At 51.9% G+C, this 24742-nt stretch overlaps 1 protein-coding gene and 1 long non-coding RNA gene across 14 annotated transcripts in view; one reads left to right on the top strand and one right to left on the bottom strand.

Annotated features, from left to right (window-relative positions):
* Window positions 1-174: 174 nt before the first annotated feature.
* On the bottom strand, window positions 175-2673 carry LOC125085758 (uncharacterized). The gene is made up of 2 exons (XR_007123009.1): window positions 2539-2673; window positions 175-743 (listed from the first exon to the last, which is right to left on the bottom strand). It is a non-coding gene; the product is annotated as an uncharacterized LOC125085758 (long non-coding RNA).
* A 502-nt stretch (window positions 2674-3175) lies between these two features.
* Window positions 3176-24742, top strand: part of PLEKHA6 (pleckstrin homology domain containing A6) — a 140752-nt gene continuing 119185 nt past the window's right edge. For 12 of the 13 annotated variants that reach the window (XM_047704479.1, XM_047704464.1, XM_047704478.1 and 9 more), the window contains exons 1-3: window positions 3176-3314; window positions 8804-8880; window positions 14923-14980. In XM_047704479.1, coding sequence (XP_047560435.1) covers window positions 3232-3314; window positions 8804-8880; window positions 14923-14980 — 218 coding nt within the window. In that variant the 5' untranslated portion in view covers window positions 3176-3231. Of the gene's footprint in view, window positions 3315-8803; window positions 8881-14922; window positions 14981-22630; window positions 23021-24742 lie in introns of those variants that run through there. The other variant, XM_047704475.1, reaches the window with a different exon arrangement.

Below are 24742 nucleotides of genomic sequence, written 5' to 3'. Positions count from 1 at the left end.
TCGATCCCAGAACTCAGAGATCATGAGCTGAGCTAAAGTCAGAAGCTTAACCAGACTAAGCCACCCGGGCACCTTTAAAATGTCTTTCTTAGCAGTATTAATACTGATCATAACTAAAAAACAAGATCTTGAATTGAAAAAATCACTGGTGAGAATACAGCACAATTGGAAAAGTATTTTCAAAATGGATTTCTTATTTCAAATGAATAAAAAAGAAACCTTCAAAATCTCAACTGCCAGCCTTTTCTTGTCTAGGTAAAGGTTCCAAGGAACCCCAGGCTGGGTTAGAGATACATAATGCAAAAATCTTGTGAAGAAATCAACAGGAACCCCCTACACCTCAAGGAAGACAGTGGCAGAATACATGTTTTCAAATATATGTCATTTCACCCCTGTTTCCACCCACATTCAGCCCAAGCAGCTGCCTTTACTGGTTGCTCAGGTTGGACTGGAAGTGCACAGATTGCTGGTATTTTCCCTGGGGGCATCTTGGCAGTCATTCTGGTGGTTCAGATCCTTCCATATCACAGGGGCTGGGAGGTGGCTCTGTGCTGCATTGGCAGGACGAGTCTTACAGGTGTTTCACGAGACAGGGGAATGGAGTTGGGGGGGGGGGTCTGATCCCTGATCCTTTCAGGATCCGCAGCTCCGGAACTCAGCGGCACAGATCCTTAGCTACGCGTCTCAGGCCCAGCTCTGCTTTGCTGTCCAGTGAAGCTTTCTCAGCTAGAAACCCACTGGCCCTGAGAAGGGAGGAAAAAACTGGGTGTTAGAGGCTTCTGGTGCCCTTCTGCATCTGTAGAATGGGCTCAGCTTTCACCTGGTACCCAGGAAATCAACTTGCATTTGTCGGCAGAGTGAATTCCCAGAGTTGGAGGCACGATGACATAATGGCAGGAGTTCTGGCCTGGACATTCTGGCCTTCTCTGCCCCCACTTGCTCAGTGACCTTAATCAGCCTCTTCTCATCGTAGCTTCTCAGTTTCCCATCTTTAACACAAGGATTGGACTAGATGTTCCCTGAGGCATCTTCCAGCTTCATTATCTAGGAGCTGTGTACACATTATGTCCAGTTTGAGCACTGGGATACCTGGGAAGGCTCACTGTTTCTTTTTTCCAGAAAACACTCCCTACACACACCCCGATATGGGTGATGGCTCTATTCAGCAGACCCTCCAAATGAGGCCCAAAAGTACAGGAATATGGTTAGAGTTAAGAGTCATTCCCAGCGAGGGGCCCCTGGGTGGCTCTGTCAGTTTAGGGACTGGACTCTCGTTTTTTTTTTTTTTTTTTAAGATTATTTATTTATTTATTTGACAGAGAGAGATCACAAGCAGGCAGAGAGGCAGGCAGAAAGAGAGGGGGAAGCAGGCTCCCTGCTGAGCAGAGAGCCCGACGTGGGGCTCGATCCCAGGACTCCGAGATCATGACCTGAGCCGAAGGCAGAGGCTTAACCCACTGAGCCACCCAGGCGCCCCTGGACTCTCGGTTTTGACTTAGGTTGTGATCTCAGGATCGGGAGCCTGTGACTGGCTCTGCGCTCAGGGAGGGAGTGTGCTTCGGATTCTATCCCCCTCCCCTCTCCCTCCTCCTCTGCTCCTCCTCCTCCTCGATTTCTCTTGAAAAATAAATAAATACATAAAATAAAATCTTTTGAAAAATTAATTAAAAAAAGAGTTGTTGCCAGCTCTGACAGCATCAGTCATTCACCAAACATAAATTAAGTGTCCCAGATTGGTGCCAGGGCTATAAAGACAGCATAAGATGAGCTCCTGCCTTGAGCAGCACACAGCCCAAGGAAGCAGACAGATGAGTAAATCAAGGATTGCATTTCAGTGTGATAAGTTCCACCATAGGGTTATTAATAAGGCATCATGACACATAGAGGATGGATATACAAATGTATCTGGGATACAGTCAAGCAAGCATGGCTTCCCGGAGGAGGTGACACATGGGCACAGTTTCCTAGGTGGAACACGGATCGAATCTCATAGAGTGCTCCCAGGAAGGAGGCTCACTCAAAAGACACTTGACGGCTGCCATGCAACACATTGCTTCCTCTAAAGGCAGGTGTCTCTCTCATTTGTCTAATGGTTCCCTTGGGTCTAACACACGGATCAGAACGGTGTGCCTCTAATGGGAGCCCCAGGGGCAGGTTCCCGGTAAGCTAGGGAAGCTCACTGAACCCCAGCTTTGATATGGACAGAGAGCAGAACTCTGGGTCCAGCAATATCATTTTTGATATGCCAGTTTTGAATGCTTACAACCTGTATTCTGTGCACAGAACAAATTCCCTCCTTTTCTACCCCCCCCCGCCCCCACTCCCTTTTCCTTTTCTGGTGCAAGTTAGGGGGAAGGGACATAAAAGCTGTTGGTTTCGAGTGTGTTCTAAGGTCTCACTCCGATTCCCCTTAGTCATGGCAGGCTTCTTGGAGGAAGTGCTCAGAAACAAAAGTAAGAACTAGCTTGACTAATGAGGCTGACATCCAGGGTCCCTCGCTGCCCACACCCGTGCTTACCACCCTTCCCGGCATCTGACCTTTGTTCCTCTGCTAACCTCCCGCCAAGTAGAACCAGCTTCGACCACTCGCCCTTTTCCGTTCGGCGGCTGGACAGGTCCCCTCGGTCCGTGATTCAAAGCTCTTTCGGCCAAACTGGTTTTCCGCGCCCCGCGTCTGGGGTTGGGGACCTGCGGGGCTGCCGCGGATCCTCCCGCTGGCTGTGAATTACCTTCGGCGGCGGCGGCGGCGGCGCGGCCCCGCCTCCCCTCGGCCGGCCGGCGGTTCAAGTGCAGGTTCGCAGCTGGGAGCGAGAGGCGACACCCCTCGCTCGCGCAGAGCAACCTGCTCCTTGGGCGGCTGCGGGCGGGAGGGACAGCGCTCGGCGAGGGAGCGTCGGAACCCCCGCGGCGCGCCGATTGCCGGGCGTTAAGTTGAGGAGGCGTCCGAAGCGGGCTCCCGGCGGGGAGGCGGCGGCTGGAGCGGGAGCCCGGCCCGGCCCGGCCCGACCGGGGTTAAGTCTTGCTGCTCCCCGCTGCCCGGCTGGCGGCCCGCCGCCTTCAGTGAGAGGCCGGCGCCCGGCGGGGACCCCTCTTTTGCCTCCCCTGCCTCCTCCGCCCCCCACCCCGCCCCGCCTGCGGGAGGGCGGACAGTGGGGGTCGCTGGGTAGGAAGCCCCCCTCCGCGCGCGCGCCCCGGGGGGGCCCGGAGCAAGAGGGGCTTCTGGACGCCGAGATGGCCGATGAGATTGACTGGCTGGACTTGCCCGGCCGGTGGACCTACGGAGTTGACCGCGGTGGGAGAGTCTTCTTCATCAAGTACGTTGGGCTCTCTCGTTTTGCCATTTTTTTTTTTTTTTTTTTTTCCTTTCGAGTTGTCCAACTTGGAAGGTGGCAGGGCTGGGGGCCGGCTGAGCGGTAGGGGGAAGCGGTGGCTGGAACAGCGGGCATGACTAATAAGTTTATCACCATGCCTGTTTGAATGCGTCTCCCGCCTTTTCCTCAATGGGTCAAAGTCCAGCCTCCGCTGGGGCCTGCCCTCCTCTGGAAAGGCGGGGTGCGGCGGGGCAGGTGCGGGCCTTTCCGGCTCCGCCCCCCGCCCCCACCCCTCCCAAGTCACAGGGGGCCACTGACCGCCCAGAAGAGGATGCATGGACCCAGTGCCCAGCGGGCCCATCCTTCCTTTCTGCCCCGTCCACTGAAAGGGCCAGAGGGCCGTTCTTTCTCTTGCCCCCTCCCCCGATTTTCCAGGGAGAACACTTGGCTGAGTGACATCACTTGGGGAAACCCTGCCTCTGCCGCTCCTTCCGGCCTTGCCTCACCCCAGGACTTGGTGTTCCCAGGCCGGCAGCCCCTCTCCCTTCCTCCTTCTTTCTGGGGCTGTGGTCAAGGGGAAGGAGAAGATACCCACAGAGCATTTGGCATTCTTTAAAGAGAGGAAGTCTTTACTGTTCTCCGTAATATATTAGGACCGTTATATTAATTTCATAAACCAAAATGGCTCTGGCATAATCTCATTATAACAGAGTGGCCCCGCTGGTGCTATTTTGGCCTGCTCCTGCTATAGTCGTTCTTTGCCAGGATAGAAATCTCCCGATAATACAGCAAGTCTAGAAGCACAGCAGTCTCAACTGTTAGCCACACCTGATGGTTTTTTTTCCCTTCCTCAAGATAGCCACTCACAAAACATGAGAGCTGAAAGGAACCTTGGCAGATGGGGGGAAGAGAGGTCTACGGAGATGCAGAGTCCTTGTCTGAGATCAAATCACTTGCTAATCAGAGCTCAGACTAAGCTCTGGACCCTCGGACTTTAGTGCCCTGCCTTCCCCCCCTACCCCTGACCTGCCTTTGCAGCTTCCACATCTGCTTTAGGTCCTTCTGTAATTAGCGTCACCATGATCATAATTGATGCTGTAATTAGATTATCTTAGAAATGAACTCCATGAAAGTTCTTGACCCTAGGTCAGAACTTCCCTGGTATTAAAACTGTAGTCCCTTTGGTCTGTGGTTTGAGACTTTGGAGTCCATAAAAATCACCTGAGGAATTTATGAGAAAAGACCGATTCCCGAGCCCCACCTCTGGAGACGGTGAGTCCCACCGGGGTGGAGTGTTTCCATGAGCTCCCCGGCCCACGTGGTTAATTTGCCTCTTCTTGTCTTCCTTCCCAAACTCTCGCCAGCCTTCCAGCTTCTCTTTCTCTCTGTGAACGTTTGAGTGGTCCCTCTGTGTGTGGCACACCACTTGGCATTAGAGAGAAAACCCAGTAAGAGACAGGTTTTCCCCTGAAGGTGGTAGGGAGAAAATGCAGATAAATACTTAGGAAATAAGAAGATATCTTCTAGAGGTATTTGCATGAGGGTCTAGGAACACAAGGAAGAAAGAACTAGCCTTCTCCTTTCTCCAGGGAGTGGAGGGAGGACCTTCTGGAGAAGACCTTTGAGCTTATTCTGGAGCAGAGGCCCCGGGTGAAAGGAGCCTCAAAGCAGAGGCCTGTGGGAAGGCGGGTGTCAGCGGGTGCCAGGGCACAAATTGCCTAGAACACTCTGAGGGGGTCAGTGGACATGGAGCAGGGGCTACTAGGGTGCTGCAGAAGAGGGGGCAGGGTGCATGGGGAGGGGCAGCTTTGGAGAGGCCTTGTGCATTTGGCTAAGGGCTTTGAATGTGGTCCTACAGGTGGTGGGAATCCAGAGGGGATTTTTCAAAGAGGCTCGTTATACTTAGACCTGGAAGGGTCCCTCTGGCAGCGGGGTGGGGGGGGCAGGTGACAGTTTGAACGCAGAACACAGAGGTGGGGGGAGAAACTTGGCGTATGGAGGCAGTCAGAGGCAACGGCCAAAGTCCACGAGAGAGCTGACGGGTTGGATTTCAGCAGTGAGGATAGACGGAGGGGATACAGAAGTCTGTAGGAGTAGAAGCGAGGGTGTTCATTTACTGCCTGAGTGTGGGCGAAGTGAGGGAAAAGGAAAAATCAAAAACGAATCTCAGAGATTTTAACTAGAGTTTGACGGAGATCAAGAATATGAGGAACAGGGGCGCCTGGGTGGCTCAGTGGATTAAGTCACTGCCTTCAGCTCAGGTTAGGGTTAGGTGATCTCGGGGTCCTGGGGTTGAGCCCCGCATAGGGCTCTCTGCTCAGCAGGGAGCCTGCTTCCTCCTCTCTCTCTGCCTGACTCTCTGCTTACTTGTGATCTCTCTTTCTCTGTCAAATAAATAAATAAAATCTTAAAAAAAAAAAAGAATATGAAGAACAGGTTTTGGGGGGAGTACACGTTCAGGGGATGTATTGAAGTATTGAACTTGAGGTCCTCGTGGGACCAGCAGGAAGTGATGTCTGACAGGCAACCTGAGGTACAGGATGTTCAAGAGAGCGGCCTGGGCTGGAGAGGGGTCACTCACTGCATAGGGATGGAACCATCCAGAAGTGTGTGACCAAGAAAACAGGGGTGCCCAGTCAGCATCAGCGTTGAAGGAAGGAATAGAGGAGGAGGGACCAGGGATCTCAGGATGGACAGCACCAGGGCCAAGGCAGGGCGTTGCCCTAGAAGGCTGAGGTTGCGGGGTGGGGGGGTGGTGGTGGGGGGAAGTGAGATTGAGAAGCGGTGTTAGGAGGAAGGAATGGCCAATACGGAAAGGCCAAATGAGCTGAAGACTGGAGAGCATCTGTTGGATTTAAGAACTGGGGATCTCTTTAATGACCTTTAGGAAATGTGGTTTCAGGGAAGGGCTGAGGACAGAAACCAGATTGCAGAGGATGGGTGAGAGGGAGAGCAGGAAGTGGAGACAGCTTGAAGGGATTAGTTTCCAAGAAGGATGCTGGGCCTGAGACAGGGGGAATACGAAGGGGAGCCTGAGACAGGAAGGAGAAAGGGGAGGTGGCATTGAGAGGGAAGCGGGGGTTCAGACTGGAAGACACAGACCAGAGTGGGGCTAAAGGGGTGATTACCTGAGAGAGAGAGAAGTTGAAGATATGATCCTATGATGCTCAATAGGATGAAGCTCTAGAAAAGACGGGCCCTGATGGGGACTATAACCCAGGCAAAGGCTACTTTCTCCCTCGTGCAGAAGCAAGTATTAAGGTGGGGATATGGGTACATTTGGGGGGTTGCTGGTTGGGCGTATTGAGGAAGCTCTTGCCTCATGGTTTCTGTTTTTTCTTGAAGTAAGCCATACGGATTGTCCATTGAGAATGGGGGCGGGGGAGAGAAGGAGAAGCAGGGGCGGGCCTTGAGGCTGGTCGGGAAGCTTTAGAACACTCTGCAAATGGCAGCTGGCCAGGCCCCTGAAGAAGATTCCAGGAGGCCCGTAGTGCCCAGCGAAGCATGGGGACTGTGGGTTTGCAGTGACATCAGTCCTCCCAGTTTTATAGTTTCCTGTCAGCCCAAAGCTGGGGTGGAGACAGCCCAGGATTGCATCGTTCTGGGCCAGGTGCTAACAAGGGGAGAGCAGCAGCAGAACATGGGGAGGAAGGGGAAGGTGTGGTGGGGTTGTGTCTACCTCTGCAACCCTGGGATGGTCCATGATATCCAGGAGGGGTGGGGGTAGTCATGCGGTCTGAGGGAGCAACTGCGAGAGGAGAAGAGGAATTGGGGCCCACAGGTCTCGGGATGGCTGAGACCTGTGGGCCCCACATACTTACAGTTTAGCACGGGCGGCCTTTCCCCACCCTGGGCTTCCTCTCCCACAGCTTCCCAGGGCCGAAGCCCACATCACAGGGTATTGCGGAGGGCTCTGGGGACACCAGAGCAGGAATCTGTTTCTTCTCTCCTCCTCAGAGGCCTGAGTCAGCTGGGGAATCCCCCCTTGTATGTAGCAGGTGTCCAGACTTAGAGGAACAGTACTGAAATTCAGTGAAAAGAAAGCCTGTGTCCACATGAAGACCTAGACACAGAGATTCATAATTCATAGCAGCTTTATATGTAATGGTCCAAACTGAAAACCACCCGAATGTCCGTGACCATAGTATAACCTATGACGGAATATTGCTCAGTAATGAAACAGAATCAACTATGAACACATGCGGCCTCAGGAAAGGAGGAGAAAGAGGAAAGAAAGGGAAGAGAGGAAAGAAGGAGGAAGAAAAGAAAGAAAGAAGTCAGACAAAGGAATCTAGCTTGCATGATTCCATTTATATAAAGGTCTAAAACTTGAGAACACACAGACTAGTCTATAGTGACAGGAAGCAGATCAGTTGTTGCTTGGGGGAGGAATTGCAAGGGGGCACAAAGAAAAATTGGGGGCGTCACATCTTGATTTTGGTGATAGTTTCACAGGACATATGTCAAAATTTTGAATTGTATACTTTAAGTATGTGCAGTATTGTATATCTTACTTGAATAGAAATTTAGTGGAACCCTTCTTAGTGGAGTTTACTATGTTAATTAAAGCATTAATGATACTTTGAAACCAGTGAGTGGAATCCTGTCCTGGGCCCAATGGCCCCACCCTAAAGCCTGGATGATAGAGGTGATCTGAGGGTCCTCTCCTCTGTGACCTTGGATTGTCTAAGAAAGTCAGATCTTCCTGCCAGATCCCATCTGGCTCTGCAAAACTGAGTCTCACTTGGCTGGGGACATGGTGAGAAATGCTGATGGGTTCATCTGCCTTCCAATCCAGACCCAGAGGATCTGCAGTGGTGGGGAGCCCACTTTGCTGGAAGTAAGATATTAGAATCGGGGCTTCTTTACTTATTGATTGTATGATTTGAGGCAAGTTCCTTAACCTCTCTGAACCTCAGATTCATCATCTGTAAAATTCCCAGTATGAGGGACTGTTGTGAATGAAACTGTTTGGCACTGCCGATGCTCAGGGACCTAGCCTCCTCCTTTCGTATCCATTGAGAAGCTGCCCATTAAGGACCTTCCCTGTTCTCCCCCAGAGACTTCACCAGTCACCTCAAATGTCCCCTCTCTAGCGAAGTCTTCATGCTGTTTCCCTTCCTTAATTTCATCCTGATTAGCGCTCCTTCCTCTGTGGTGGGATAATGCTCTCTACGCAGAGCTGTAGTAGGGATGCCATATAATTCCTGTTCCATCATTTTGCAACTATTTTTTCTGTGTCTGTTGCCCCCCGCAGGTTATATATACATTCTTTGAGGTCAGGGTCAGATGTTACTCATTTCCGAATCCTCAGTGTCCGCCCAGGCAATGCTTTGTGAATGAATGAATGAATGAATGAGTGAATGGTGGTATGGATTCGCTCATCTCAGGTGTCTGGGATCGGACAGTCAGTGTTGATGTGACTTTGGAGAGGGGTGTGCTAATCAGGGAGGCCTTCTTGTATCTGACACGTTCTTATTGGTCTTCTGCAGTGACGAGGAAAAGTCAACCAGCTGGGTGCACCCTGGCACGGAATCCCCCATCCAGAGTGGACACTCCTCCAGCCCAGGTAAGGAGCTCAGCTGTCCCTGCCTTTGCAGTCGAGGAGGAAGCCGTGGCTTGAAGCAGCGTCACACATCCCCTGCCCTGACTTTGCTTCTGACTTTTACTTTTTCCCATGGATGGATTCAGCTTAGCATTTGGACCTCCATCGGGGGGGAGAGTGCAGGAGTGTTGGCACTCAGCTTAGGGTCTTTCCAGGTTTCCAGCTCTACAATTAGTATTGTAGAGCACCTTGGGAGGTGCAGATTTGACTCTCTCGCATCCCCCTGGCCAATCAGAAAATCCCGTCCATCTTCAGAGCTCCTGACTGAGGCAGAACCCCAGTTCGTGGTGCTGTACTGTAGGACCATATGCCGTGATGGAACCGTTCTCTCTCTGTGCTGCCCAATGGAATCGCCATTAACCCCGTGTAGCTGCTGAGCGATTGACATGTGATTAGTGTGGTGGAGGAACTGAATTTTACATTTTAATGAGTTTAAACTTAATAGTCCCACCTGGCTAGTAGGAATTCCCTCACACTGGGGAGAACATGAAAGAAGAGGAGTCAGGGCCCACATTGGTGGCTTACTACGGGGAGGACCCCACTGCTAGCCCCAGAGAACCTCGCAGGCCAGTGACAAAGTGGGGACATGTACAGGCAAGATTTCTGTCTAAACTGGGGAGGGAGAGACACCCAGAAGGAGAAGGGCTAGAGTGCTTCAAGTGGACAAGCAGTCATCTTCAGAATGCCACCACTCATTGCCCGCACTGGCCTGCGAGCTCTTTGCCTACTGCACACCAGACATGTGGTTCTAGGAGTTGTGGTCATTTGTGGGGTGCTGCTAGTGCTGCTGGACACATTGGGTTAAGGTGTTGGCCTGCCCAGAGCCTCCTTTGTTTGATATTCTGGGTTGGAGTCGTTGTGTTGTTAGAGCTGGAAGGGACTTCAGGGACCCTGGAGCCCAACTCCTTTTAAAGGTAGGAAAATTGAAGAGCAGAGAGGAAGTGTCTGGCTCAAAGCCACTGAGCTAGTAAGTGAAGCCGTGTTGGGGTTAAATGCCTATGCGCTGGAGGCAGAGGGACCTGAGCTCAAATCTCGGCCCTACTTTCTATGAGTGTGGTCTTGAGCAAGGGGTTGAAATCTTCCAGGACTTGGCTTCCTCATTCGTAAGCCAGGGATAGGATTATGAACCTCCGAAGATGATTGCGAGGGCTACCGAAAGAATCACCGCCCGTGGAGGGGACTGCTGCTCTTACTGTCATTATTCTTATTTTTGACATGAAGCAGGGCCTCTGGACCCCAAGGCTGGGCTGCGTTCTTCTTCTGGGTTGGTGTTTTTGCTGCTATCAGTGTTTAAAATCTAATTCCATCTATCTCACTATGACTCCAGGGAGGATCGGAAGATGAATAAGAGCCTTCAAGCCAATTATGTCATTTGCGGCTGCAGCCAACTGGTGTCCGAGGCTGGGAAGGGGTTAAGATGCCCCTGAAGCTTGTCGGGAAGGCAGCTGCCTCCGTGGGCACTCCGCCTGGACAGGAATATAAGCTCTCTTGGTGTTGCCCGGGCAGAGAGGGCAGTGTGGAGGGAAGTTGCTGGAAAAGGCAGGGGACATAATCCACACTGGCCTCTTTCCCAGGCACATCACAGTGGCAGGATTATTTATGATTCTGACCCAATGGGGATCCCTCTACTTGGGGAGACTGCCAACCCACGCCCTTCTGAATGGGAACATCCTCCCACAGGGACGGAGGGGGAACAAGTAGCATTTATGGAGCAGCACAGAGGAAAGAATGTCAGCTTTGGAAGCAGGAGATCAGACTCATAGCCAGGCCCAGACACTTCCTGTGTGACCTTAAGCAAGGTGATTAACCTCTCTGGGCCTCAGTTTCCTCATCGATAAAAACGTTCAAGCCGATGCCTATTATATACCAGGCAAATTAAATGTGCTAACGGCGGTAAAATGTGTAGCTTAGAGGAAGGAAGCCCTAAGGGGTAGTTGGTCTTATAGTTTCTATGGACCAGGTCCTGAGAGGGGAGGTGGGCTCCTTGGCTTTCCTAACACATTGAAGCAACAGCATCACCACCAACAGCAAAAAGGAAATACAGACCCTCTAAAGAGGGGTGAGTAAAATGACTGCTAGAAACTGGGCCCGCCACGTTATAAAATAGCTTTGTTTTATAAAAGCTCCTATACAAGGCACATATTTGGCTGGACCAGAAAGGTAGCCGTGACTGTCAAGAGAATCCCCACCCGTTTTGCAATATATCAGGCACAGGGCTCTTGCACACCCAAAAGGATGGATCTCCCCCAGCACCCTGCCTGTCCCCACCTCTGATAGTGGTTTCCCTTGAGTTTCTCAGAAGACTCACCCTCTGCTTCTGGGTGGAGGTATCCTGTTGGCCAGGGAGGCAGGATTTTTTTTTTTTGGGGGGGGGGGAGGATGGATAGGACAAAAGGGTACCTAACAGAGCACTCTTTGGAGACCAGGGGCTGCTGGCACCTATAGGGATTGCCTGGGCCCCTCCGAGCTGGGGTCAACTTCCTCAGCTGTTCGGTTCTTGCTCCCCCTGTAAGCCTGCAGGTCTCCACTCTGAACATTTCCACGGATCATTTTTTTCAGAGCTGCTAGTAAAAAAAAGTTTTTATAGATCAATCAGACAGAAAATCAGTACGGAAACATTGGCCTTAAATGACACATTAGACCAAAAAGGAACTTGATGGATATATACACAACAGTCCACCTCAGACCAGCAGGACACGCGCTCTTCTGAGGTGCACACAGAACGCTCTCCAGACTAGATCATATGTTAAGACACAAAACAAGTCTCAGTACATTTAAAAAGATGGAAATAATATCAACGTCTTTTCTGACCACGATGGTATGAAAGTACAGATCAATTACAAGAAGAACACCAGAAAAATCACAAATATATGGAGACTAAATAATGGGTTACTGACCAACCAATGGGTCAACCAAGAAATCAAAGGAGAAATGAAAAAACACCTTGAGACAAATGAAAACAGAAATATGGCATTCCAGGGGCGCCTGGGTGGCTCAGAGGGTTAAGCCTCTGCCTTCGGCTCAGGTCATGATCTCAGGGGCCTGGAATCAAGTTCCACATCAGGCTCTCTGCTCTGCGGGGAGCCTGCTTCCTCCTCTCTCTCTTTCTGTCTGCCTCTCTGCCTACTTGTGATCTCTGTCTGTCAAATAAATAAATAAAATCTTAAAAAAAAATATGGCATTCCAAAATCCCTGGGGTGTAGCAAAAACAGCTCCAAGAGGAAAGTTTGTAGCAATGTGGACGTACCTCAGGAAACAAGAAAATCTCAGATAACCAATCCAACTTTACACCTAAAGGAAATGAAAAAAGAATAACAAACGAAGCCCAAAGTTAGTAGAAGGAAGGAAGTCACAAAGCTCAGAGTGGAAATCATTGAAATGGAAACTGGAAAGACAATAGAAAAGATGAACAAAATTGATAAAACTTTAGCTGGACCCACCAAGAAAAAGAAAGGGCTCAAATAAGTAAATCAGAAATGAAAGAGAGGTTATTACTGACACCCCAGAATTACAAAGGATAATAAGATACTACAATGAATGATAATATGCTAACAAATTACACAACCTAGAAGGGAGGAATAAATTCCTAGAAACGTGCCATCTTCTAACACCAAATCACAAAGAAATAGTAAATGTGAACGCAGTGATTACAGTAAGAAGATTAAATCAGTAATCAAAAACCTCCCAACAAAAACTGAGCACCAGATGGCTTCACTAGTAAATTCTACCAAACATTCAATGATTTAATACCGATCTTCTCAAACTCTTCCAAGAAATTGAAGTGGAGGGATTGCTTCCAAATTCATTTGATAAGGCTAGCATTACCCTGATAACAAATCCAGACCAAGACACCATGAAAAAAGAAAACGACAGGCCAATATTCCTGATGAACATAGATGCAAAAATTCTCAACCGAATATTAGCAAACTGAATTCAACAATACATCAGTAGGATCATTTACCATGTTCAAATGATGTTTATTTCAGGGGCTCCCAGAAATAAACCTAAGCATATACAGTCAATTAATGTATAACAAACGAGGCAAGAACAGGCAATAGAGAAAAGATAGTCTCTTTAAATGGTGTTGGGAAAACTGGTTAGCTACATGCAGGAGAATGGAACTAGACCTCTATTTTGTCATACACAAAAATTAACTCAAAATGGGTTAAAGATTTGAATGTAAGACCTGACCCCATAAAACTCCTAGCAGAAAATACAGGCAGTAAACTCCTTGACATTGGTCTCAGTGATGATTTTTTGGAGCTGACTCTAAAGGCAAGGGAAACGAAAGCTAAAATAAACAAATAGGACTTCATCAAACTAAAAAGTTTCGGCACAGCCAAAGAAACCATCAACAGAATGAAAAGGCAACCTACGGAATGGGAGAAAATGTTTGCAAATCATATATCTGACAAGGGGTTCATATCCAAAATATATAAAGAAATCCTATAGCTCAGCAACAAAAACAAAAAACAAAAAAACACCAAGAAAACAAACAAGAAACCCAAAACAAAAAACTATCTGATCAAAAAGCGGGCAGAAGACCCGAATAGACATCTTTCCAAAGAAGACATATAGATGGTTAATAGGCATATAAAAAAGATGCTTAGCATCACTGATCATCAGGAAAATGGAGTCAAAACCACGATGATATATTACAGCACAGCTGTTAGAATGGCTCTTCTCAAAAAGACTAGAAATAATAAGCTTTGGCGAGGATGTGGAGAAAGGGGAACCCTCTTGTACTGTTGGTGGGAATGTACACTGGTGCAGTCACTCTGGAGAACAGCGTGGAGGTTCCTCAGAAAATAAAACAGAACTGCCTGTGTTCCAGCAATTCCCCTGCTAGGTATTTATTCTAAGAAAACAAAAACACTAATTCAAAGAGATATATGCACTCCTATGCTCATTGCAGCATTATTGACAATAGTCATGATATGGAAACAACCTGGGTGTCCACTGATGGGTGAGGGGGTGAGACATGGTAGATACACCCGACAGAATACTATTCGGCCATGAAAAGGAACAAAATCTTGTGATGGCGAGGATCAACCTTGAGAAAATTGCGCAAAGTGAAATGAGAAAGACAAATACCATATGATTTCACGTTTATGTGGAATCCAAACAGCAAAACAAATGAACAAACCCAACCAAAGTCATCAGTAATGGATCAGAATGGTGGTCTAGAGGAGAGGGGAGCTGATGGGGAGCCAAATGGGTAGAGGAGGTCAAGAGGTACAAACTTCCAATTATATAATAAATATATAATGTACGATGTGGTGATTGTACTCAATGATATTGGAGTTGACACACACTTGAAAGTTGCCAAAAAAGTAAATCCCAAAAATTCCCATCACAAGGAAAAAAACTGCCACTGTGTATGGTGATGGATGGTAACTAGCCTTGTGATCATTTCTCAATGTATCCAAATAACAAATCATTACCTTGTACACTTGCGACTAATATAATGTGTGTCAATTACTTGTCGATTAGAAAATTTTTTTTAAAGTCTCTCCATTTTCCTGGGACTGATTTCCTAAGTCCTCAACTTCCTGTCTGGAGGTGATGGGCTGGGGTTTGCAGGCTTGAGTCCTGGTCTGATCCTAGGAGGCCTGGGGCTTATGCTTCTGTGATGCGAGGCGAGGGGGCTGTGGGACGACCCTGAGCGTCCTTGCATTCACTGCTCTATCTCGGGCCAGCACAGGGCCTGGCCCAAAGGAGATGCTCAAGAAAAGCTTGTCGAATGAATGAGCAAACCGTGCGAGGCCGTGATCCATTTGGTGACTTCGCTGCTCACAGGGGTGTCCCATTCACGCTATGGCTCTTATTATTTGCTGGAATCACACGGATAGGAATAGTGGACCAAAAGGGGTGACATGGTTGGTTTGAGCATTGTTGGCTTGTCTGTGAATTTTCCTAGATTCCCCTGCCCCATCCCTCCTGCATGCAAATTGGGTTTGTGGGGCTGAGAAGAGAGAGTCATGTTGTGATTTTTCTTTCTCGCAGGATTGCCCAAGGGCTGGGAGATGGATTCTACCCAGGAAGGAGCTGTGTATTTCATTAAGTGAGTAAGATGGGGTTTCTTTCTGGTCTGGCTGTTGGGCCTACTGTTGTCGTCGTCACTGATGGCTACTTGGGAGGGAAGGTGCTTAAAAGGTGTGCTGGGGCCCTGAAGACCTTGGGCGGGGGGGTGTTCTGTGAATGGTCAGGAGGCCTCTAGGCTTCTGAGCTATCGAGGCAGAGAAAGCTGGGTGTGTGTTCCTGTTGGTACAGAAGAGCTAGTGTTGGTCATGGGACGTTTTCTGGCTTGGAGTGGGTGAGGGGAGTGTTGGGCTGGGCTGAAAGCGGGGAGAAGACAGCTCAGCAAAGTAAAGAGGCTGATTTAGACACACGGGGACAAAGGCTCAGAGGAAGGAGCCCCAGCCCCAGGATGCCCAAAGGGGCAGAAGTGGAACCAGGTGGAGGGAAGGTGTGAGCGAGGGCACACAGACAGGCAGGCCAGGAGGTGGCAAGGCCCAGCCCATCTCTCTTGCTCTCCTGGCTGGGGCCCGTGTGATCCTGGAGGTGGCAGGAGTGTGTGCAGTGCTCTTGTTTCTCTGGGGGTTGGTCACACCCCTGTGTGGGCTGGGGTAGCTGGTGCTCTCGGAAGCTGACCGCATACCTGGGGAAGGTGTCTCAGAGGTGACTTTGGCAGCAGAAGGTAACTCTTTGGGCTGGGGTGGTCCACATCCACCCGACTGGACTCGTTTCCCTTGGCCTCAGCCTGGGTCTCTCCATCTCCCAGGCAGGCTGGGTTCTGGCTTCATTCCCACGGGCGAGGCTCAGCATGCACGGGCCTGTGCCTGGTCTGGCCTCAGAGTCTATGGGACTGGGAGAGCGTGGCTGTGCAGACAGCTGGGGTGTGGGCACTGCCAGAGGAATCCCTGGCCCAGCCGGGGGAAGGAGGACCCTCCTCATCTCTTTCCGCTCCTGCTCTCCTTCCAAATCTTCATTCATCCATCAGGAGAGCTCATCCTTCCATCCCCTGCCTTGAGACCAGCCAGCACTTACATCAGCTTGGCTCTTAACCATATTCTTTTTTTTTTTTTAAAGATTTTATTTATTTATTTGACAGATAGAGATCACAAGTAGGCAGAGAGGCAGGTTCCCTGCTGAGCAGAGAGCCCAATGTGGGGCTCGATCCCAGGACCCTGGGATCATGACCCGAGCCAAAGGCAGAGGCTTAACCCACTAAGCTACCCAGGTGCTCCAACCATATTCTTTTTTTGAAAAAAGATTTGATTTCTTTATTTGACAGAGGGAGACAGAACACAGAGGCAGGGGAGCAGCAGGCAGAGGGAGAGGAAGAAACAGTCTTCCTGCTGAGCAGGGAGCCCTATGTGCGGCTCAATTCCAGGACCCTGAGATCATGACCTGAACCCAAGGCAGATACTTAACCGACTGAGCCACCCAGGCACCCCTATTAACCCCATTTATTTGTTGTTTGTTGTTTGTTTGTTTATTTATTTATTTGACAGAGATCACAAGTAGGCAGAGAGGCCGGCAGAGAGAGAGGAGGAAGCAGGCTCCCTGCTGAGCAGAGAGCCCAATGTGGGGCTCGATCCCAGGACCCTCGGACCATGACCTGAGCTGAAGGCAGAGGCTTTAACACACTGAGCCACCCAGGCGCCCCCTGTTAACCCCATTCTTGAAACAAAAACCAGAATGGATAGACTCCCTGCTTTGGCGATTCTTCAGATAGGACATGGCTGCTATGGCCCGAGTGTTCCTGAAATTGAACAGAAATCCTTGCTTCAGTTAAGATTTATTTCTTCTTTTCTCTTTGGTGATACCATCTGCATATTCCTTATATACATCTGGTGCTTGAGACCATCGACTAGGTGCTTTCACCCATATTCTCTCCTCTCCTCTGGCCCTCAACACGTACCACCTGCTGTGGCCTGGCCCTGACCCTCTCTGGCCTCCTCTTCCATAACCGGCCCGCTATGGCGATTTTCATCTTTCTTTCCCTCCATTGTGCCAAATTCAGTCTTACCTCAGGACCTTTGCATGTGCTATTCCCTCTGCCTGAGAGCACTTTCCTCCTGTTTTTGTGTACCTGGCACCTACGTATCATTTTGCTCAAGTATTATCTTGTCAGAGTGACCTTTCCTGACTACCCCATCCCTTGCCCCACTGTGCTCCTCCTTAGACCCTCCCCCCTTTTTTATTTAAAGTAAACTCTATGCCCAATGTGGGGCTCAAACTTACAACCCTGAGATCAAGAGTCTCAGGCTCCACCAAGCCAGGCTGGCGCCCCCAGACCCTCTTCATACCACCTGCCAGGTAGCCGGAAGTTTGCTGTTTCTGTATTTGCTTACTTATTGCTGGGGTCCCCCACTGCCCTGTCAGTTCTGAGAGCAGATCCTGGCTATTTCGTGTTCCACTGTGTCTTAGAACCTTGCCAGCGCATGATAGGAATCTGAGATATTTGCTGGAATGAATGAATGGGAGATGCTGGGGGATAAACAACATAGGCCTAGCTAACGCCTGCTCCAGCTGCCCGCCCAGAGCATCATGAGCTCCCTGGGTTCAGTGTGCTCAGTCCTGAACTGATCAGCTTTTCCTCGCCAACACCGATTCCATCTTTCTCAGAAGCGCCCCCGGAGCTGAACCCTCAGAGACAGGCTCACGCCCCACTGCCTGTCGGTTCTCTTCCCAAATATCTCACCCCGTGGCCAGAGCCTGCATTCCTGCCCCCATGGGCTCTCACCTGGAACATTCTAGCAGCTTCCCAGACTGATCTCCCTGCCTTCAGGCCAAACTGCTGCAAGGATGCTTGTTCTCTACAATGCACATCTGTATTTGCACGAATTTGTATTGCCACATCATTCTGCACTTCCCATCAGTTACAGGAAAAAAATCTGAATTCCTTACTCAGGCACTTGAAAGGACTTCATAAGCTGGCTTCTTGCCTTCTTCCTCTGGCTTCACCTCCCCTACTCCGCAGTTTGGCAGACCGGATCATTTGTGGTTCCCTCAACACACACCTCCCTTCTGTGCCCCCAGCCTTTGCAAGTGCTAATCTCTCCTCTCACAGGGCTTGTGTCCACCTGTGAACACTTGCTTTTCCTTTAAAACCCTGCCCATGACATCACTCCTTCAGGGAAGCCCACCTGTATTGTAATTGTTTACATGTGTGTTATTTTCCCTAGATTGGTGGTTCACGGACCTGAGGGTGCACTGAAATCACCTGGAGGGCTTGTTAAAACAGATCCTTTGGCCCTTCCCCTGGAGTTTCTGGTTCAGAAGGTCTGAGAATGTGCGTTTCTAACTGGTCCCTGGGGGATGCTGCTGCTGCCGCACCTGTCCAGGCACCCCAGTCGGAGAACAGGGGTCTAGGTTGAAAACTCATTGAGAGCAGGGGAGACATAGGGCAGTCATAAAGTCTGGAAACATAGGCAATGTCATTTCATGATGTACTGCCATGAAATGTCACCAAGCTATTACGCTTTCACGTCTGTTTCTGCACTTGGTGGCCTCCCCGTGCGTCTGGAGTGGCAGTGGCCTGCCTCCCTGAGAGCTGAGCTTTACTACGTGGTCTCATTCTGTCCCCACCACAGCTTTATGAGGGAGGTACTATCATCCCCGACTGTTTTAACAAGGAAGGAGAAAACTGAGACTTAAAACTGAGATTTTAAACTGAGTAAAAAAAAATGTGTTCAGTGTCATGAAGATTAGAGGAAGCGAAGCTGGGATTCAGCCCCATGTCTGCCTGATTTCGCAGGCTGGGCGCCTAGCTTCACGCCACAGCTGCCTCTGGCTGCCTTGGTGCCTCGCTCAGAATGGTGGTGGGTGGCGGAGATTGTTCAAGAAACCCTGACTGCACTGAGTGAGTGAGCGAGGGAGGGAAGGAAAGAAGGAAGGATGGGATGGACAGCCACTGGCCCACTCGTCTTCATGGTTCCCTGCGTGATCCATTCCCTACAAAGGTTTGTGATGTTGGGTTGGTGGGTGAAGACCCCGGACATGGATCCCGAGAGGTAGCAATAAAAGTCAGATACACAGACAACTTGAGAAGCTATTTCTTTTTCCTTCTTGTGTGGAGGAGTCAAATTGCAATGAGCAAACCTTGACACTTGGCGGGATCAGACAAACATGATCATTGTCTATCAGTGACCCTTCCCCGCTCGGTGTTTGGGAGGTGACTCTCATGGTACCCACAATGTCATAGCTCTAGCCTGCCTGCGGTCTTGAGGGTGTGACTTACAGGCAGGTGGTGCAGAGAGAAGAGAAAACGCTTTGGGTTAAAATGTGAGGGAAACCCCTGGTGGGTTTGTGTGCGTGTACCACATCCGACCAGGAGAGGGCGCCAAAGCACACAGGATCGGCCCCAGGAAGGCCTTGACGCCTTTGCTCCGGGGGACCCACAGTCCCACCAGGACCATCTCCAGCATCCTTGGCCACATCTCAACCACTGTGGGTCTGGTAGATCTTTCAGACACTTAGAGATCTGGCTGCTTTACACCCATTCCTGATTTTCTCTGGCCCCCGGCTCCTCCCCCGCTTCCTGCTAAGGAGGCCAGCTGCCCGGTTTGCCAATTCTGTCTCCACCAGCGCCTCTGTCTTTCTCCAAAGTTGGCAGGAGGGAGACATGGCAGCGATGCTTTCTGCAGAGGCCAGATAACCCTTGTTCCTGCTCTGGGCCCCTGACTGCCCCCCTTCCCCACACTGGTGCCCCCACGGGTCATGGCCAGACTGGCCTCGCACCTCCCGCCTCCCCGGGAGCCCCACGCAGCTACTCTCACTTCTTCCTCCGTCTTCTGAGAAGAGGCCAAAACACGGAGTCATCACACCTGTGCCTCCCACGCCCCCCACGGGCTGCTCAGTGCTGCTCGCGGGGGCTGTGAGAGGCGGGGATGCCGAACCCCGGGGGTTTGCCCTCAGCTTCGCATGGCAGTTGTCTCAGAAACTCAAGCCGGTGGGACCCCAGGGGCGGTGGCTACCTGAGAGGTTCCCCTCTGCTGTCTCCAGAGGTCAGGCAGGACAAAGGAGAGAAGTCACAGGGGAACAAATCTGATCCTTAGCGACTGGACCAGCTCTGCCCTCAGAGGGGGCCTGTGACCTCGCAGAGCAGTTGAGAATGAGACAGAGGACAACAGGTCCTGAATGGTATACGGTTCAGGGAAGGGAAACCCCATTTTGCAGATGCAGTAAACTGAGACCCAACAGCCAATAATTTGTTCTGAGTTGCTGGATGATTGGTAAGGGGAGGAACTGGGGTCGGAACTCCGCAGGTCCTCAAGGATAGCTCACCACAGGGAGCTCCCTTTCCTCTCCCCAGCTGGTTCACTCTGGCAGAGGTGGGGGGGCCCTGTGTGGACTTGGACGGAGGAGGGGGGCACAAGTCCATTCGTTCCACGGCCGCCTGGACTGTGATCTTCAAGAGGCAGGGAGGCCCGAGTGTTTAGGGACGACCCGGAATTTTGGACTTTCCCCTTTGAGTCCCAGGGGCATGGATTCTAAGGGGTGCTTTCTTCAGGATCCTTCCTCCCTCCCTCCTCCTCCTCACACCTTCTGCACCTGCGTGTGGCAGAAGTCTTGCTTCTCCACTGCTGGGCTCCCAAGAGAGAGAATGTAGATTTGGTGAAGGGACTTTCTTTTCCCTGTTCCTCTTCACTCACCCTTGCTGGAACTCTGGGACCTTCCTGCTGCAATGTCTCCCTCACTGTGCTCCCCAAAACAAAGGCACCAGCCCAGCAGCAGTCCTCCCTTGGGTCTCTCATGCCCCCAGGGCTGCCCAGATCGCCCAGAGGCTTTCGCAGGGCCCGCTCTGAGGATCTGTCTGCAGCCCTTGCCCTCTGTCTGCCAGAGAGGAAACCCTCCCAGCAGGCCCTTCTGTCTGTCTCCTGCCTTTTTCAGCTGCCCGAGGATTGTGTGGGTTGGGGGCTGAGGTCCTTGTCCCCTTCCCCATCCTGCCTGTCTCCCCCTGGATGCTGTAATCTCTGGCCCCAACCCTGCTTTGCCCCACTGGCTCCTCAAGGCCAGAGATGCCCCCAGAGCCCCTCATTTTTGTTTGGCTGGAAGCCGGCTCTCCCCCTGTCTGCAGTGGGCAGGCTTGCCAAGTCCTGGAGAGCCAGGGCAGGTGGGTTGGGCTTAATCAGTCCTGCCTGGCACTAGGCCTGCACCCAGGATTTCTCTGCCCCTTCAGCTGAGTGCCTTTCTCACAGCTGAGGAACACAGCATCTCAGCGGGGCTGGGGGAGCAGGGTAGGGGGGGTGACTTAGGGACCCCCTCTTCCCCCCAGACCTGCAGGCAGATGCACACTGCCCTAACCTGAGATTCTCAACTCTGGCCTGGACTGCTCTGGGGTTGGAAGGACAGTCCTTGCAGGAGCTTTCTCTGGGGCGTGTGGGAGTGGGGTGTGGGTCAGATCCCAGGAATGACCCTCCCACCTCGCTAACAGGCTTCTTTCTGGACCCTGGCAATGGAAGCCTGTGCTCTTGCTTCTCTCAAAGCAGGTTCTTTTTAAAGGAAAGGACTTCCGGGGGCACCTGGGTGGCTCAGTGGGTTAAAGCCTCTGCCTTCGGCTCAGGTCATGATCTCAGGGTACTAAGATCAAGCCCCACATACATCGCATCATTGGGCTCTCTGCTCAGCAGGGAGCCTGCTTCCCCCTCTCTCTCTCTGCCTACTTGTGATCTCTGTCTGTCAAATAAATAAAATCTTAAAAAAAAAATAAAGGAAAGGACTTCCGTTGGTTAAATGAGGCTTATACTCAGATCCGGTTAATAGAGACCCACAGAGAAAGATAAATAGTGCGTGTAAGTGAAGAGAAGCTTCATTTTTTGAAATCACGTTGTTGTGACAATAAATATTCAGAAAAGAGATAATAGGTCGGTGAGTCCCCACAGATGCCTTTCGTCTGGCTCCTGCTTCTTGAACTATTTCTGTCCTCAGAAGGGACCCCCGGAGCTCCTCTGGTTTCCCCTACAACTTCTGGGTCTCAGGAACAGGGAGATCCGAGACTCCACGAGCCTGCGTAGAAGTTCAGGTGAGAATATCCCATCTTCTTTCCATCTTTCTGAAGCTGGTTATGAAACTCAGCCTTCCGCTTGCACTCACCCGTTGTCACGGAGGATCTGTTACTGTTCCAGCATCCACAGAAATGTGAAGAGAAGGAAATTGAGCTGGAGAAAGAGAGATAGAGGTTGCGAGAGAGCTCTCTTAAGGGCATGGGCTTGCCTGCAGCAGAAGTGGGGCTGCAATCCTTTTGTCCGGAGCCTCCCTACTGCCTCTGAACAAACTCAGGTACCCCCTGCTCTGCGGGGATCCTTGCCTAAGGTCACCGGACACCAGCTTGGGCTGGAGACCTAAGAGGTCCTGGCACCTTGTCGTGGGCTTCAACCAGCGGGCCATGTTCTTTCTTGCAATTCCTTGTGCTGGGGAGGGGATGCGAAGGTGCCAGGGCCCCTACCAAGCCCTCCTGACATCCAGAGATGTGCCTGTACCTTGGGTGGAGAGCCCCAGAGACCAAAGGCACCCCCAGGCAGGTGTGCTGAGCCCCCACGATGCCAGCCCCCGTGCCTTCCGGTTCCCTGCACTCTAGTGGGAGAACAACAAACTGCAGCTTAGGCAGAGGAAGGTGGCCCCGATCCCCTTTGGGGGGGCAGCTCTTCCTGGTGATGGAAGGCCAGGAGGCTGTGCCCAAGTACTCTGCCGTGGGCAGGAAGCATGGGTGCCTAGCAGCTTGCTGCCGGTGTGGATGGAGTTAAACCTTTCCAGGGACTATTTACTCCTGATCCTAAGTGACAGCTTGGGGAGGGAGAGTCACGTGGCCCTGAAATCCCCACGGGAGCCCATGGAGCATGCCCAGCTGCTTCTGCCTGGGAAAGATGCTGGATCCCGCAGTCACCACAACAGCATCCTCGCCCCGCGCCAGGGACCTGCCAGCCAGAGAGATGACTGATTAGACCAGATTGGAGCCAGAGCCCCGCTCTTCAGAAGGGGGCCCTGAGGGGCGGGGGAGGAGGACCCCGGCTGGCCAGAGCTGGGGGAGGGGTGCCTCGGGGAGTGCGGAGAGTTCTAGCTTTTCAACGCGGGGCTCATGCCGCCTCCGGAGCCGGTGAGTCTGTTGGAGCCGGTGAGTCTGTTCTGATGCATCGTAGGGATGAGGCGGGAGGAGGAAGGCTGAGCCCTGGTCAGGCTGCCAGCCGTCTGCCCTGTGAGTCCCGGCTGCTGGCACTGCGGGGCCACTGCCTTCCCCATCCCTCATTCTTGGCAGCCTTACTTGGGGATCATGGATGCTGAGAATGCTAATTATAACCCGCTCTGTGCCCCCACCCCCTCCTCCAGAGTCCCCTGTAAGGGCTGATGTTGTTGGAATTTATTACATTCTAATCGCATCTTTTGGGTGAGGCTGGCTTCGGGGCTTTGGGGCTGCCTGCCTCCTGGGGTCTAGCGGGGGCCCCCCCAGCCTGGCGAGAGCGAAGAGGCCAGCCCCACCCTGCCTCTAATCTTGCCAGAAGTGAGTTGAAGGCCAGCAGGAAGGGGAGATGGGCGGGGGTGTCCCAGGGTCAGGCTCAGGTCAGCCCCAGAGACTCAGCTCCCTCTGTGTGGCCGAGGGGTCAAGCCATGTCCATTTTGCGGGTCTGAGGTTGGGGCCCAGGGCCACTGAGCTCTTGAATTCCTAGGGGCAGCTGATCTCTGGGATCTCAGGTTTAGTGGGGGGCACCTGAGGAGCTGAGGCCTGGTCCATGGGCCCGAGGGGATGGGTTTATAATGGTGGGGTCAGGCTGCGGCTAGTGGGGGCCTTATTGTGTGAGGTGCTAGGGAAAGCAGCAAGGTGGGGGAACTGGCCAAGAGGGGTGGTGAGAGATCAGATGGGGAGGGGCTCGGTTTGCTAGGAAGGCAGAGGGGGAAGAGAGAAAAGCCTGGAGAGATGCTCTTTGTGACTGCAGGCCAGCCAGAGAAGGGAAGAGAGGGGGACGGAGCCCGGAGCCCGGGAAGGCCAGAGATGGGGAGAGGCAGGAGAGAGGGAGCTGGCCCTAGGGTGCAGGGGTAGGGGAGGGCTGCAGAAAGGAGGAGGTGGGGGGGTGGAGTCAGAGTCCGAGCCAGAGAGGGAGGAGGTCTTCTGAGCTTGCAGTCCTTCCCTATCCCTATAGACCCGTCGCCCTCAATCTGGTGGTTTCCGTGGCTTACTCCCCTGGGGGGGCTGGGTTCTCCTGAACGCCCGGAGTGGGAGCCCTGTGGGCAGGTCTCAGCCTGAGCTGCCTGTCCAGATGGTCTGAGCCAGATCATAGGCACCCACCCTACAAATCCCCCAAGTCCTGGCTTCTAGGACCCTCTGGGGGCACACGGAGCTGGGGAGGACTTCTGGGGCCTTCTGCCTCAGAGCAGCTGCATTTCAGCTGGGGCAGGAGATGAGCAGATCCTGGTGGTGGAGAGGAGGTGGGAGGGAGGTCCCACGGAGACACAGCGCCTCCCTCCCCACAGCAGGCCCACAGCGGCCGCTGCCTCCTGGAAGGACTGGGGTAGTGGCCCAAGGCTGGGAGCCATCTCCAGGTGGGGGCGACAGGAGGAACCAGGCAGGCCTCCAGGCCCGCTGCTGGGCTCCCTTGCAGAAAACAGGCGGCTCTCTCTGTCTCCTCACAAGGGCGCAGAGTGCTGGGCTGCAGGTATGAATTATTAAAAGTCCTCGGTTTTCCAATCAGTGGCGGGTGATGACTGGTAGCCCTGGTGTGTAATTAATCCTGGCGGGCGGCTGCAGAGGCTCGAGACAATGGGGGCTTTTTTTTTTTTTTTTTGCCGGGTTCAGCTTTCTTTCCCATCTTCACAGGAAGGTGAC

Source organism: Lutra lutra, chromosome 15 (assembly GCF_902655055.1).
Source record: "Lutra lutra chromosome 15, mLutLut1.2, whole genome shotgun sequence".
NCBI classification, from domain to species: Eukaryota; Metazoa; Chordata; class Mammalia; order Carnivora; family Mustelidae; genus Lutra; species Lutra lutra.
This window is presented reverse-complemented; position numbering and strand designations above follow the sequence as displayed.